The sequence below is a fragment of the Mya arenaria genome, chromosome 14 (assembly GCF_026914265.1).
Source record: "Mya arenaria isolate MELC-2E11 chromosome 14, ASM2691426v1".
Classification (NCBI taxonomy): Eukaryota; Metazoa; Mollusca; class Bivalvia; order Myida; family Myidae; genus Mya; species Mya arenaria.
Window position 1 is genome coordinate 30489987 of NC_069135.1, and position 12528 is coordinate 30502514.

At 34.0% G+C, this 12528-nt stretch overlaps 1 protein-coding gene across 1 annotated transcript; it reads right to left on the reverse strand.

Moving 5' to 3' along the window:
- Positions 1-1079: 1079 nt before the first annotated feature.
- LOC128218604 (pre-mRNA-splicing factor 18-like) lies at positions 1080-12432 on the reverse strand. Its single transcript, XM_052926315.1, has 10 exons — positions 12297-12432; positions 9883-9993; positions 9295-9360; positions 8677-8790; positions 6200-6358; positions 4950-5018; positions 4487-4630; positions 3414-3485; positions 2726-2881; positions 1080-2167 (listed from the first exon to the last, which is right to left on the reverse strand). The coding sequence occupies exons 1-10, from the start codon at positions 12360-12362 to the stop codon at positions 2081-2083; spliced, it is 1044 nt and encodes a 347-aa protein (XP_052782275.1). The 5' UTR covers positions 12363-12432; the 3' UTR covers positions 1080-2080.
- Positions 12433-12528: the final 96 nt, after the last annotated feature.

Here is a 12528-nt window from a genome sequence, read left to right on the forward strand (position 1 = left end):
GAGTCTGTTGGCGTTTACGGAATTCTGGGCCGGAATGGAACTGTAAAAACATGCAAATCCAGATTACGTAGGGAGGGACGTCACACGGGGGCCCATGTGATAGGAGTTTTACACTGATCTACGTTAAAAAAGAATAGTAGCTCTAAACTTACCAGGGTTACATCTTGTTTGAGCTCCATAGCTTTTAATCTTATAAGACTTATCTGTCACTCGGTCCGACGCCGATGGCTGAATTTCCCGGTGGCGTCGTGAAATATACGCAGATACCCCCATATCTTATGCAGTGTTACACAAAATGTAACTGCAATTTATTAGACAAAGTGTTTATACAATTTTGATATATTTAGCAACTTTTTTAAAATGTGTATTTACATAGGTAAACATTGGGCCGATTGTTCTGAATATTGTTAAAGTTAACAACATGATTAACGACGCCGGCTGAACTTTACTGTAGAGGTGAAATATGTTATGGTGTGCTTAAACATTTGAATAAAATAAGTACAGCTTAAATTCTTGTCTCATATCTTGTTAGAAATATTCCAGAAGTGTATCCATGAAAATTCTGCAAAAGCAGTAAATATTACTTGAACGTTAAAAACAATGATATCAACAACATTGTTTACTCTATGTTCTGAACAATCGGCACATTTAACATACACACACGAACAGTCGCGATAATACGAGTTGAGGTCAACAGTAAGGCAAAAACACTTATCACCTTTCCTGAGCTGTACATGCATGCAACGTAGGTTATTTCGTGGAACCATGAATATTCAATTATATTTAGAAGTCACGCTACTGCATGGTACCAGAAAGATAGATTTTGATAATAGAGCAATCAATGTTTTTGTAAATTTGAAGAAAAAAATATGTTTCTAAATAAAAAAACGATAAAAAAAATCAAATATGATATTATCTTAACTAGATGTCCTAAATGTTTTTTTTATGAAAATTTGATTTTCAATTTTAAGTGGAGCTGACAATACGAGTCACTGTATCTGAGGTTCTGCAAGTCAGTGTGCATTGCAGGGTCGATAAAACTTTGTATGTACATAATTAAAAAAAATCCCAACAATATAACATTTTTACACATTTATTATAAATAATTGAGTGACCATGCACCAACAATTCGACAGCTTTATTACACTAAAAAAGAAGCCCATTTTCATGGAACAAGAGAAAGTATGAAAAAACAATCAAAACAGAGAAGCATACCTGTTTCTACCTTTTTCTAAATGTTTACCCCAAAACGTTTTGTTTCTAATAATAAATCGTACAGAAAATAGAATCCAATCGTATAAAGGGTAATCCCGTTGCGCCTGCGCAATGATTGCATGGAAATTTTCCCTCGGTTCGATGTGATCACATACACAAGTAATAATACCATTTTTATACATGTTTTAGCCAATTATTTTATTTGATTCGATCACATACATAAGAAATAATATCATTTTATACGTGTTATTCCCGAAGTCTAGAGAAATAAATATTAAGGTTTAAAATAAAATGTCAGGCTAAGATACAAGCAGCGTGGACATAGCCTGCCAACCTCCTGGTTTTGCGATTGAGGCTATTGAACTTTGATAAGGCTTACACAGCTATATTAATGTCATAACAAAACATAGGTCATCTGTTAAATGAAAACAATGGGATTAAGAGATCAGTGCATTATTATAATACACAGCTATGAATCCATTTCTGAAGTTGAATGATTTATTTTCAAAAAAAATCTTTGATTCCTTCCCAAGTGTTTTTACCTGACACAAGGACTTACAATATCAGTCTATTTGCTGGATCTCATCATTTATTACCAGCTACAGCCCAGGACTGGCAGACTTGATTATAATATTAATAGGAAATGCCCTATGATCCAAATAGACTTACAAGCAAGATTTTGAAACATTTGTATTTACATGTATCTAAAAACCGTTAAGGTCATATGATGTGTGGCAAGGTTTTAACTTTAATATTTCAGCCAAAGTTGATAACATATGAATGGCAAACAACAATGGGTTTTTCACCCAAAATCATAGTTGTACAGTATTTTGGTTGTATGTAGCTTTTTGCATAGTATAATGGTTCAATGGTGAATTGGTTCAAAGTTAACACTTCTGGAGGGGTCAGTTGGGAAAAATATCTGTGCCTGGGTCATGATCCTTTTCAAACCCTGAAAATAGAAAACATCGAACAATTACCCCGTTCAGAACTAACATTACAAATGAATATAGTTTTTCTAGCACCTGGAATCATAAATAAATGATTTTCTAGCCAAATATTGCCTAAAACTGCCCCTTTTTTCAAAAAGTATGATACAACCTTTTTTTCTCATCAACTATTCATTCAACTGCAAAGAGTATTCACTAATTGAGACAATTTCAACAATGAATATCTGAGGAAAGCAAGTGTCTTTTCAGTCATCATTTCAAAGATAGATTCTAAACTGGCTGCTTAATGGATAATTATCTCCTATGCAGTAACATCCCTTTGAAATTTAAAGGATATAGAAACTCAATGGCAATGAAGTTTAAAAAAAATAATTGCCAACATGAAATCTGTGAGTGGGTCCTTTAAAGTTTAATAAATAGGGGGAGCACATGATTTATTATTTTAAACCTAATGATATGGTTAAGCCTATCAACAATGTTACATTTTCTTGAAAATAACTAAAGAAAAATGAAACCAAGAACAATTATTTTACTATTACCTGAATATATTTTAAAATTACCTGAATATATTTTCTCTGTGTTTCATCATTGAGCACATGTGCTACATATCTTGAAGAAATCTTTTCTCGTCCTGTTCTGGCATGAATGCCAACCATAGTGACCCCAATAGGCCATGGGGCATTGCCAATAGCCATTTCCAAATAGGCATCGTTGGCCTGTTGAAAGAAGATTATTATGATAAATTTTTTTAAAAGTGCACCATGATGTGGCTTTGCTTACCTCAGAGGTACTTCAAAATAAATATACAAGCACCCTGGGTAAGAATTTGACACACACTTTTGGATTTAATGTGTCCTTGTGACCAAGGTTTCAAATCAAGCGCCCCAACGACGAAGCTCTATAACGGATCAGGGAGGACCCGAATATCAAGAAAGCTTAAAAGGTCATCATGGTCCCATATTGCCCATTGCTCATCTAATAATTGCTCTTGTCTTAACTCAAAACATGTTGTTTTACAATCAGTTTGAATGCAAACACAAATAACAGGAGGTATAAAAGATATTAAACATGGCAGTGGAAATACACTAACTACCTTGACATTGCAGTTATTTCTTATCACATAGATGAATTGAGGCCCTTTCATTTAAAAAAATTCAACCAGGATACTACATCCCAAATCATTTAAATGTTTACCACACACCTTTGACTTTTCAATTTTTCGAACAATATAAAAATTCTGTTGCTCACTTTAATGTAATGTCGATCCAGCTGGTGTCCAATAATCTGCACCAAACACTCTAGAATGTCTGCCTGCATTGACTGAAAGAAAATACAAGTTTTTTCCATAACTTTAAATAACAGTACTTTTTATAATAAATAACTATTCTAGCCATAAGGGACCTTCTTAAAAACGATCAAATAGTATTATCATTTCTGAGCAATGTTAGATCCAAGAAGAAATATAGTTTAAAAATTACAGGGATGCAAATGAACTAGCAGCTAAAGGGCCAAAACCATTTTAGAAAGGAGGCTGCTCTAACAGGAAGATGATCCTGGAGCCATCAGATCATCAAGTTTATATGCTGACAAATCAAATCCCTGTTTAATCAATCATGTTAGACACTGCTAATTCGAAATGAAAATTTAACCAAAAAAAATCATTGAAATGATAACCCTTCCTTGAATAGGTCATGTAAATAGCACGGAAATCACATGTTGGTGAAATTTTCAAACTGAAACATGCAATATGGCTGCAGAGTGATTGTCTCTTATAAACATTGGATATGAGGTATGAGTTAGCTTGCAAATGTTTGAAGTCAAAGAATATTGTATACATTGTATTAAGGGCAAAATTATTGCACAAATTTAAGATTGAAGCAAATATATTGCCTCTGTTTGTTCTCAAGATATCCTAAGAATTGACCTAATGATCTAGTTTTTGACCCTGATGTGACCAACCATTTCAAGTCTACCAAGACTACATCAAGGGGAACACACATATTGTTTATGTCCCAAGGAAGAATTTGTAAAATGTGATTCTATAATCAAGTGATTTTGGTCTCCTAAATATAGCAAAATATGTCATTTTAAGTCTGATTTAAATCACATAAAAATTACCACATTTTTGCTAAAAACACGAGTAATTCACACTATATTGCACAAAACATGGTTTAATCACCCTATCTTTGCTCAAAACAAGTGTAAATCACCCTATATTTGCACAAAACATGGGTTAATTAATCTTTGCTAAAACATGGGAAAATCACTCATTATTGCTTGTGATGGTGCCTTATTACTAAGTATTACTTTTTTGTATTTACTTTAGTTTTAAGTTTTCTAAACATTGGTTTCATGTAGACGACTGTTTGCTGGTGCATGGCGGCGTTCAGTTTACCCTTGAAGCTGCGTTTTTCTGACTCTGTCTTAACGTGGTTTATGTCATTACCCCAGGTTTTTAAAACAAACTGAAATAGAAAGTTGTACAAGATATATGTTTGTCCTACTATTATCATATGTTGACAAAATTGGTTGTTATTTATAAAAAAAAATCAGGACAAGAGAATCAATTATGCTGGGGATTAGAATTTAACTTTTTTTTATGTTTGACCTTTTGTATTGATTAATTTTCCTAAGGAAAACAATTCTATATGTTTTGATGTATTCACCTGGCTTTGAAATTCTAGCATTTATTTAAATCCATGAAACCACTAAATTGACAAATTATTGACATTCCAGCAAATATCTACAGTTATCTACAATAACTTAGAATTATGATTACTGTACCTTTAAATATCGTAATATAATTTCCTGGTCCTTATTGCTGTCCCCTTTTCCAAGTTCCTGCTTCCATTTCTGTAAGAAAGAAATACAGGTTCCAAACTTTACAGTAGAAGATATGGTAGAATAGATAATACACGGATGAACAAGTGTGCCGCCGAGCGAATAACAGTTGAAGTTGTGTTTTCGCAGTCAAACAAGAGGCTTGACTAGAAAATTATAAAAGCCCTAGTTATTGGCAGTATCACAGTGGCATGAATTTGGGAAATCAAATAATATTATGAACAAAATTTGTGTTGTTACCATAAGTCAATATTCATTATTCCATCTACAAATTAATCATTATATATGCAATGTATAAATGTGTACCTGATACTAGTAACTATACATGTCTAGCTTCTAATGCACATTTATGTTCTATATTATTATTCTATTTCTAAACCTCGAGCCACTTTGGGTACTATGCGTGTGTGTATTGTTACTGGCAATATGGGTACCAAGTTTAATTGAAAATCTTGAACAGAGTTTTGGCAAAGTTTTTATACTACAAGACGATGATGCCATCGCAAACGAGGACACCCTGGCCATTATTATAGTTTGACTGTTTTTGTTAAAATAAAACAGGCGAGCTAAACAATTATCTTGTTAAAACTCTTAATACGATGTACATAGGCTTTGGCATTTCAAAGAAGTAGAAAAAATAGCAAATAAATAGCCTTACATATATATACACTGTAAATATTAAATAAAATATTAAATTAAGCTAAGGGAACTGCGTTAAAAAAAATATGATTACATTATACATGTAATGTGACAATTCTTAGCAAGTACATTGGTGTGAAGTTAGATCCTAGAGTGCTGAAATGTCAATGCAAATTTAATATCCACAAACCAATCAGTAAAATAGGATGTTGTTCATAAATGTTATAAAGCCTTGATGTTGGAAAAATCAACCTTAAAGGAGATGAACTCAAATACTGGAGTGTTAAGTATTAACTGCATATCCAAGCAAAACAGTATGGGATTGGATGATGTACTTCATATTAAAAGTAATAAAGCTTTGAGAGGATGGACAAATCATCCTCAAAGTTGATCACGTGTTTACCGGTCAATGGCCCCTCTCTAACTTTGAACTCTTTAATTTAATCACAATGTCTCAATCACACAATCCTGAATGTAATGCAAACATGTTCTGTCCAAACCGTCTAGGCCTTGATATGTTTCTTCCCTCATTTTCTATATTTGATCCAACAAACCTCAATATCCTCCAGTGTGGTGCCATCATCCTTCACGGAGACAATCTGTTTACCACCCGCTGACCCCTCTCCATCCGCAGACTTCATAATCTCCTCCATATACTCCTGGTCCACTCGATCCATAGCAGCCTTGAAGTCATTCGACCCTGCACCCATACCCTGAAGAAATTTCCAAAACACGTCATTAATGACCAAACAGTATTGTATACCACACTGTGAGAGATTGGGAAGGGGCAAGTCTATTTTCTATTGTTTGGAGTCACCAGGCCCAAATTTCTCAGAAGTTCTGAAGTCCTGTATATAAGGATCAAGCTAAAGCTTACTATTTTTTTCTTTCTTAAATCTGAGTCATATTTACTTCTTTAAGAGTTTTTAGATCTTAAATAGAAATAATCCTTCCGATATTCACAATAATCCATTTTTCATTTATTAAAATCAAATTTAAGTATTTATTTTGGCTTATTAAGCTAGTTAAGCTTTAAGTTGTGATGAATTTGGGCCAGGTCTTTCAGAATCCTGTCAATCTTCGTGCCACCAGCCCCAATTATGAGGCAAACAGTTAATAAGTTCAAATGGAAGTACCACTACTCAGTATTTCATGCCAGATATTTATGGCCTATGCCTAATTTTCAGACAAGGTTTATGAAGTACATAACCTGTATAAACACAGGCCAGTGATTCATTCTGAAATCTACTTAAATGGGTCTTTATAGGACTAACAAATGGTTTCTGCCAGACCTTAATGGCTTGTTGGGCCCAACATGCCATCCGCTGGCAACGGTTACTACCAACATGCGCTAATTGTGCAGACATGCTATAATCTGCACAGTAACAAGCTTTATCAAAAACAATCATCAATTATAGATATTTTGCAACGATTGCAATGGCTGACTGACAGCCTTAAGGTATATCAGGAGTACTACGATATATGTATCAGCCAATCAGGATTAACGACAGCCAGAAGGCGTGTTGGTATGGATCGATGGTGCTGTTAAAAACACCACTCATTGCGACCTTCATCCTTATAATAGCCTATGATTACAGCAGTCTCAAGTCTGATATCAGACTGTAAATCATCATTTAATTGTAATTTCTTTCTAGTTGAATTTGATGATAAAATTTGCTGAATTTTATAACTGTTCTAATTATTCACATTTATTTTTGAAGAACAAATGGAATAAACATAATAAAAGTGCTTTTTTGAGTGTGAGTCTGGACTTGGACTTGAGACTGTTTATAATCATAGTCTGGACTTGGACTTGAGACTGTTTATAATCATAGTCTGGACTTGGACTTGAGACTGTTTATAATCATAGTCTGGACTTGGACTTGAGACTGTTTATAATCATAGTCTGGACTTGGACTTGAGACTGTTTATAATCATAGTCTGGACTTGGACTTGAGACTGTTTATAAACATAGTCTGGACTTGGACTTGAGACTGTTTATAATCATAGCCTGGACTTGGACTTGAGACTGTTTATAATCATAGTCAGGACTTGGACTTGAGACTGTTTATAATCATAGTCTGGACTTGGACTTGAGACTGTTTATAATCATAGCCTGGACTTGGACTTGAGACTGTTTATAATCATAGTCTGGACTTGGACTTGAGACTGTTTATAATCATAGTCTGGACTTAAGACTGTTTATAATCATAGCCTGGACTTGGACTTGAGACTGTTTATAATCATAGTCTGGACTTGGACTTGAGACTGTTTATAATCATAGCCTGGACTTGGAATTGAGACTGTTTATAATCATAGCCTGGACTTGGACTTGAGACTGTTTATAATCATAGTCTGGACTTGGACTTGAGACTGTTTATAATCATAGTCTGGACTTGGACTTGAGACTGTTTATAATCATAGCCCAAGCAGAACAAATTTAGAGTCACAGGCATAGTAGCTTTATGCACAGAGTACATACTTTATACTGTAATTTATATGATATAGGATGTGCATCAAAATGAATCACGAAGCACCTCTGACCAGAGGAACATGATTTGAACATAAGTGGTAGAGGACCACTATTCAAAGCTACAAAACTTTCTGAATTACAGAAGCAAATTAAATGAGGTCTCTATTTAAGCAAAATGTATTAGTAACATTATCACAAAGGGCAAAAGCTCAAAAAATATTGCAACCAGAGTTATGGTTTCTCTACAATGTCTTTCTCTGAAGTGTATTGTAAATAACTCAAAGACTCAAAACAAAAAAAATGTTTTGAAAATGAAAATAACTACTAATATCTTGTAGCCAGAGTTCATGTGCAGTGCACTTTCCTTCAATAACATCTATCTGTATATAAGACTAAAGTAAATACATCAAAGGCTTTTGGTGTAATGCTCTGGACAAAAATGCATGAAATACACACGCCTACCATTTCAATATCCCCTTCGCCTTTAAAAATGTACTTGTATTCTTTCTATATTATTGTAGAAAAATACTTATTTTCCTTCATTCATGTATCCATTACCTTACTAAAATCTGGTTCCATTGATTCTAGTTTTTTCAGACGGACAAATGCATCATACTCAGACTCCCCGAACAGCAGAATCGGCTCATTTATTTCTCTTAATCGTCTGATCACCTGAGATAAAGGAAACACATGAAAACATTTTTAAAATCATTTATTTATCTTAGTCTTTTTATTTGAATACAACTCACAATAGATTAAAGCCACGATACAAACTAATAAATCCAGTTCATGAGTTTTAAATCTGAACCTTTTTCTGTGAAATAATCAATTTTCTTGCTTTTCAGAATTAGAGAAAAGACACTTTAGTACATTTTCAGGTAATATTTACATCCATGCCATATTTCTTAAAGGCTTCTCAGTGGTTTTGCTTAGAAAACCCGGTACTATGCCCTTGTCTTAGGAATTTTCATAGATGGTCATTATATATATACATATATACCGGTATATACTGACAATGTTTGGTGTGTTCTACTTTTAATTGCATTTTATACAAGCAATCAATTCTCTTTAACTGAAAAACACTTTATGAAGTATTTTTGTGGTATGGATTTATGTATTTCCATGGAAGTTAAGCAGTTTCTTAAAATACAAAACTCTTAACAATTCAGTACCTACCTCCTTCCTATGTAACATGACCTGCTCCTGTGTTTTCTCATCAGTCTTTTGTTCTGTCTTTGAGTCCTATAGGGAAAAAGTATCAAAAATTAAATATTATATGGCCCTCTGCTTTAAATGTTATATACTTGCTCAACTATTCCAATGCTCTTGGTGTTTGTTGTATATTATACTGCATATTTATAAAAATGAATATTAACAGAAACTGGGGGATGATAAAAAGCAAAAAACAACTCTTTGTAAATATCTGAAGTTTTCAATTCCATGAATGTGACAAGGGATATGAAAGGTTTATCTGAGGCAGGAGATAGGGTTCTATGTAGAATAAAAATAAGAAAAAATTCTGTTTAATTATCTGTACAGGTATAGGGGCAGGCTGTATCACACCTCTATGACTAGTATACGAAATCATGAAGTACAATGAAAGTAAAAATCTAACGGTTCAAATTAGCTTACTACCATTATTGTATATGTATTTGCTAATAATAATAGAAAGAGGGTGTGGTCATTATAGAGGTTGTTTATAACCAGTCCATGCACCTGATACCTGTAAACTTATTTAAATATTTGACTCAATATCAAACTCACCTCTACTGCCTCCTCACTGTCTACACTGATATGACGTTTATGTTTGCTCCAGTATGCTTCCTCTTGCTTTGCTGCCAGGTCACCTCGCTTGAAGTACTTTTTGTTTGGAGCCTGATTGGAAAAGAGTACATTTTTCAATCAAATAATGATTTAATAAAACATGCTGCTTAAACAAGATACAGTAGTTTCAAGCCTTGTCAACTCAATATGGTGTAGGTTTCCAAACTGTAGCAGAAATCCAATTAAAAATAAACACACTATCGCCAAAATGTCGCCATACACAGGTCTTTTCGACTAATTCTACTGCTGTTATGAGCGCCTGAATGATCCGATTATACCATCAGGATCATTTCATGCGCTCATAACAGCACAATTTGGAATAACCGATAAGATTGTCGCTTCATTTCGATGTAAAAATGATTATTCTTTGCGCAAAACGCAGTGATATGCTTAGGATTGGTAAATTACAGTACACTCCACGCGGAACTACCACTTTCCGTTTTCCTCGGCGGATTTTGGTCATCGCGGACACGACATCCAATTGATCATAATCCTCTTTCCTCGGCGTTTTTACTCGTTCACCCACCGAGGCTGATCAGTGGACCTTATAATTACAATCGCCGCGTTACTCGGAGGTAAAAACACCGCGAAACTCGGAGGAAAACCGATAAGAATCTCCCACTGTATCTAATTTTGTTTAATTTATTTGATAATTTTTGCTACACCCGTAATTGTTTATAAAAATAATTTATTTCGCGTACCTAATTTTCGGACACCCAAAGGACATCAATCGTAACTTTCACACTTACCAAGTTTCACAGACGAAGATTATTGATTTTCATCTTTTATCCTGGCTAGATTACCTAACCGTATAGTACACCACTGTGACAAGTTAATTAGTAAATACCCATCTTAAACGATGTATTGCATGTAGAAAGAGAAAGTGTGAAATATTTATTGGAGGATTAAATAAACAACAAGGGCAATCAAGGGATTAAGAAAACAAAGACATGACATTTTTGTAAAACAATCTGCCAATAAACTTTAAAACTTATACCACACTTATAGACTGTATGAAGCAATTATGTACAGTTATACTTATTGAATCATCAATAAAAGTCAACACATTCAATGATATAGGTAACTAATTAATGTGATGAATTAAAGTTGGAAATGCAATACTCCAGTTATATTCGAAAACACCACTCAGACACGTTAATCCTGCATAACAATATACATGCTCTCCATGAGATCCTCGTGGGTAAAACTGTGAGTTATGTGACGTCACACAGAGTGACTGTTTGATCTAAAGCCGACAGAATGTGTTATTCATTTCAATGCATGTATAAAATGGTGTTTAATGGGATTTTAATTAACTTGATGAAGGATTAACACTTATATGCGTTATAAATAAGTTTAGAACCATTGATAAGTACGGATAAATTAATAAGTCAGGTAAAATGCAAATTAGGAAAGAATATTCACACTTACAAAGTTCTCAACACCTTCATTACTCCAATCTAATCAAGTTCTCAACACCTTAATATAGTAAGAGAAAGATGAAAATAACAAACACAAACGCACGCTATGGTATACCTTTCAATTACATAATGTGAAAAACAACAGTTGTTAGACGATGCTGATGAAAATTGATATGGAAATTTTCAATAATTGTTTTTAAAAAGAAACTTACTGTACTTTGAAAAATTAATTATCTAATTTTCAATACTGTTTTAACAGAAGCAATGTCTGTAGTAGCTATGCACAACACGCGGAGTTCCGCGATTAGGTCAATAAATCGATTCGATCACCGGCGCTACCGGCAATAAAACCCTCCATAAAGAACGATTAACTCGGTGCAACTCGGCGAAATTTAGCGAGGAAAAAGGTTGCATACTCGGCGGAAATCCGCGATAATTTAAAAACACCTCCGAGTCACCGAGGAAAGTGGTAGTTCCGCGTGGAGTGTACTGTAGGTACAAAATTTGTCTAACTGGACGTTTACATTTTCATAACAAACTGTGTCTGGGAAAATTTCTTCTCTTGTCAATTATCTAACCGTAGTGGATATTTAGATTTTATAGAATGTTGAAATATCGACCGACAAATCATGATTAATAGTTGTATTGTGTCCTATGACGTTATAGCAGCATGTTGTACTTAGCTGAAAATGTTGTATTTTTTTCATTTTCAGGATCAAGACTGATTTTACCCAGCTGAGGCCACAGGCAACTATTTAAAGTAAGCCAGGGGCAGCTGTTGGGATCTGCAGCAAACATTCAAGTCTCTGTGTTTGTAACATGTCTATCCGAAAGTTTTGTCCGAAGTTCATAGCCTTCATTCATTTAAAGATCTATTGTAGTTTTAAGAAAGAATTTTAGAATCGTTATGCAAGAATGAAAGCATCGTCTTACTACAATGTCGCTATTTTCCTTTATTTGGCGTTTCTTTCTTTCTAATTCAGCCTTTAAAAAATCCATTTTGTTGAGTTTATTTACTTCTTTATTTACGTTTTTACTAAAATCTCAGACAACAGGTGCTTGAATGTAATCAATTTTGATTGGGGATTTATGACGTCCCTCTATCATTTTGTCCAATCATATTTAGTGTTACAGATTTGCTTTGGCTGTCTTACATTTGGAGTCC

Coding starts and splice junctions, on each gene's coding strand:
- LOC128218604 (XM_052926315.1), bottom strand. CDS start 12,362: ATGGATTTTTTAAAGGCTGAATTAGAAAGAAAGAAACGCCAAATAAAG. Junction 8,791..9,294: donor TCATGTTACATAGGAAGGAG/GTAGGTACTGAA, acceptor CCTTTATCTCAG/GTGATCAGACGATTAAGAGA. Junction 3,486..4,486: donor TTAGAAAACTTAAAACTAAA/GTAAATACAAAA, acceptor ATTTTCTTTCAG/TCAATGCAGGCAGACATTCT.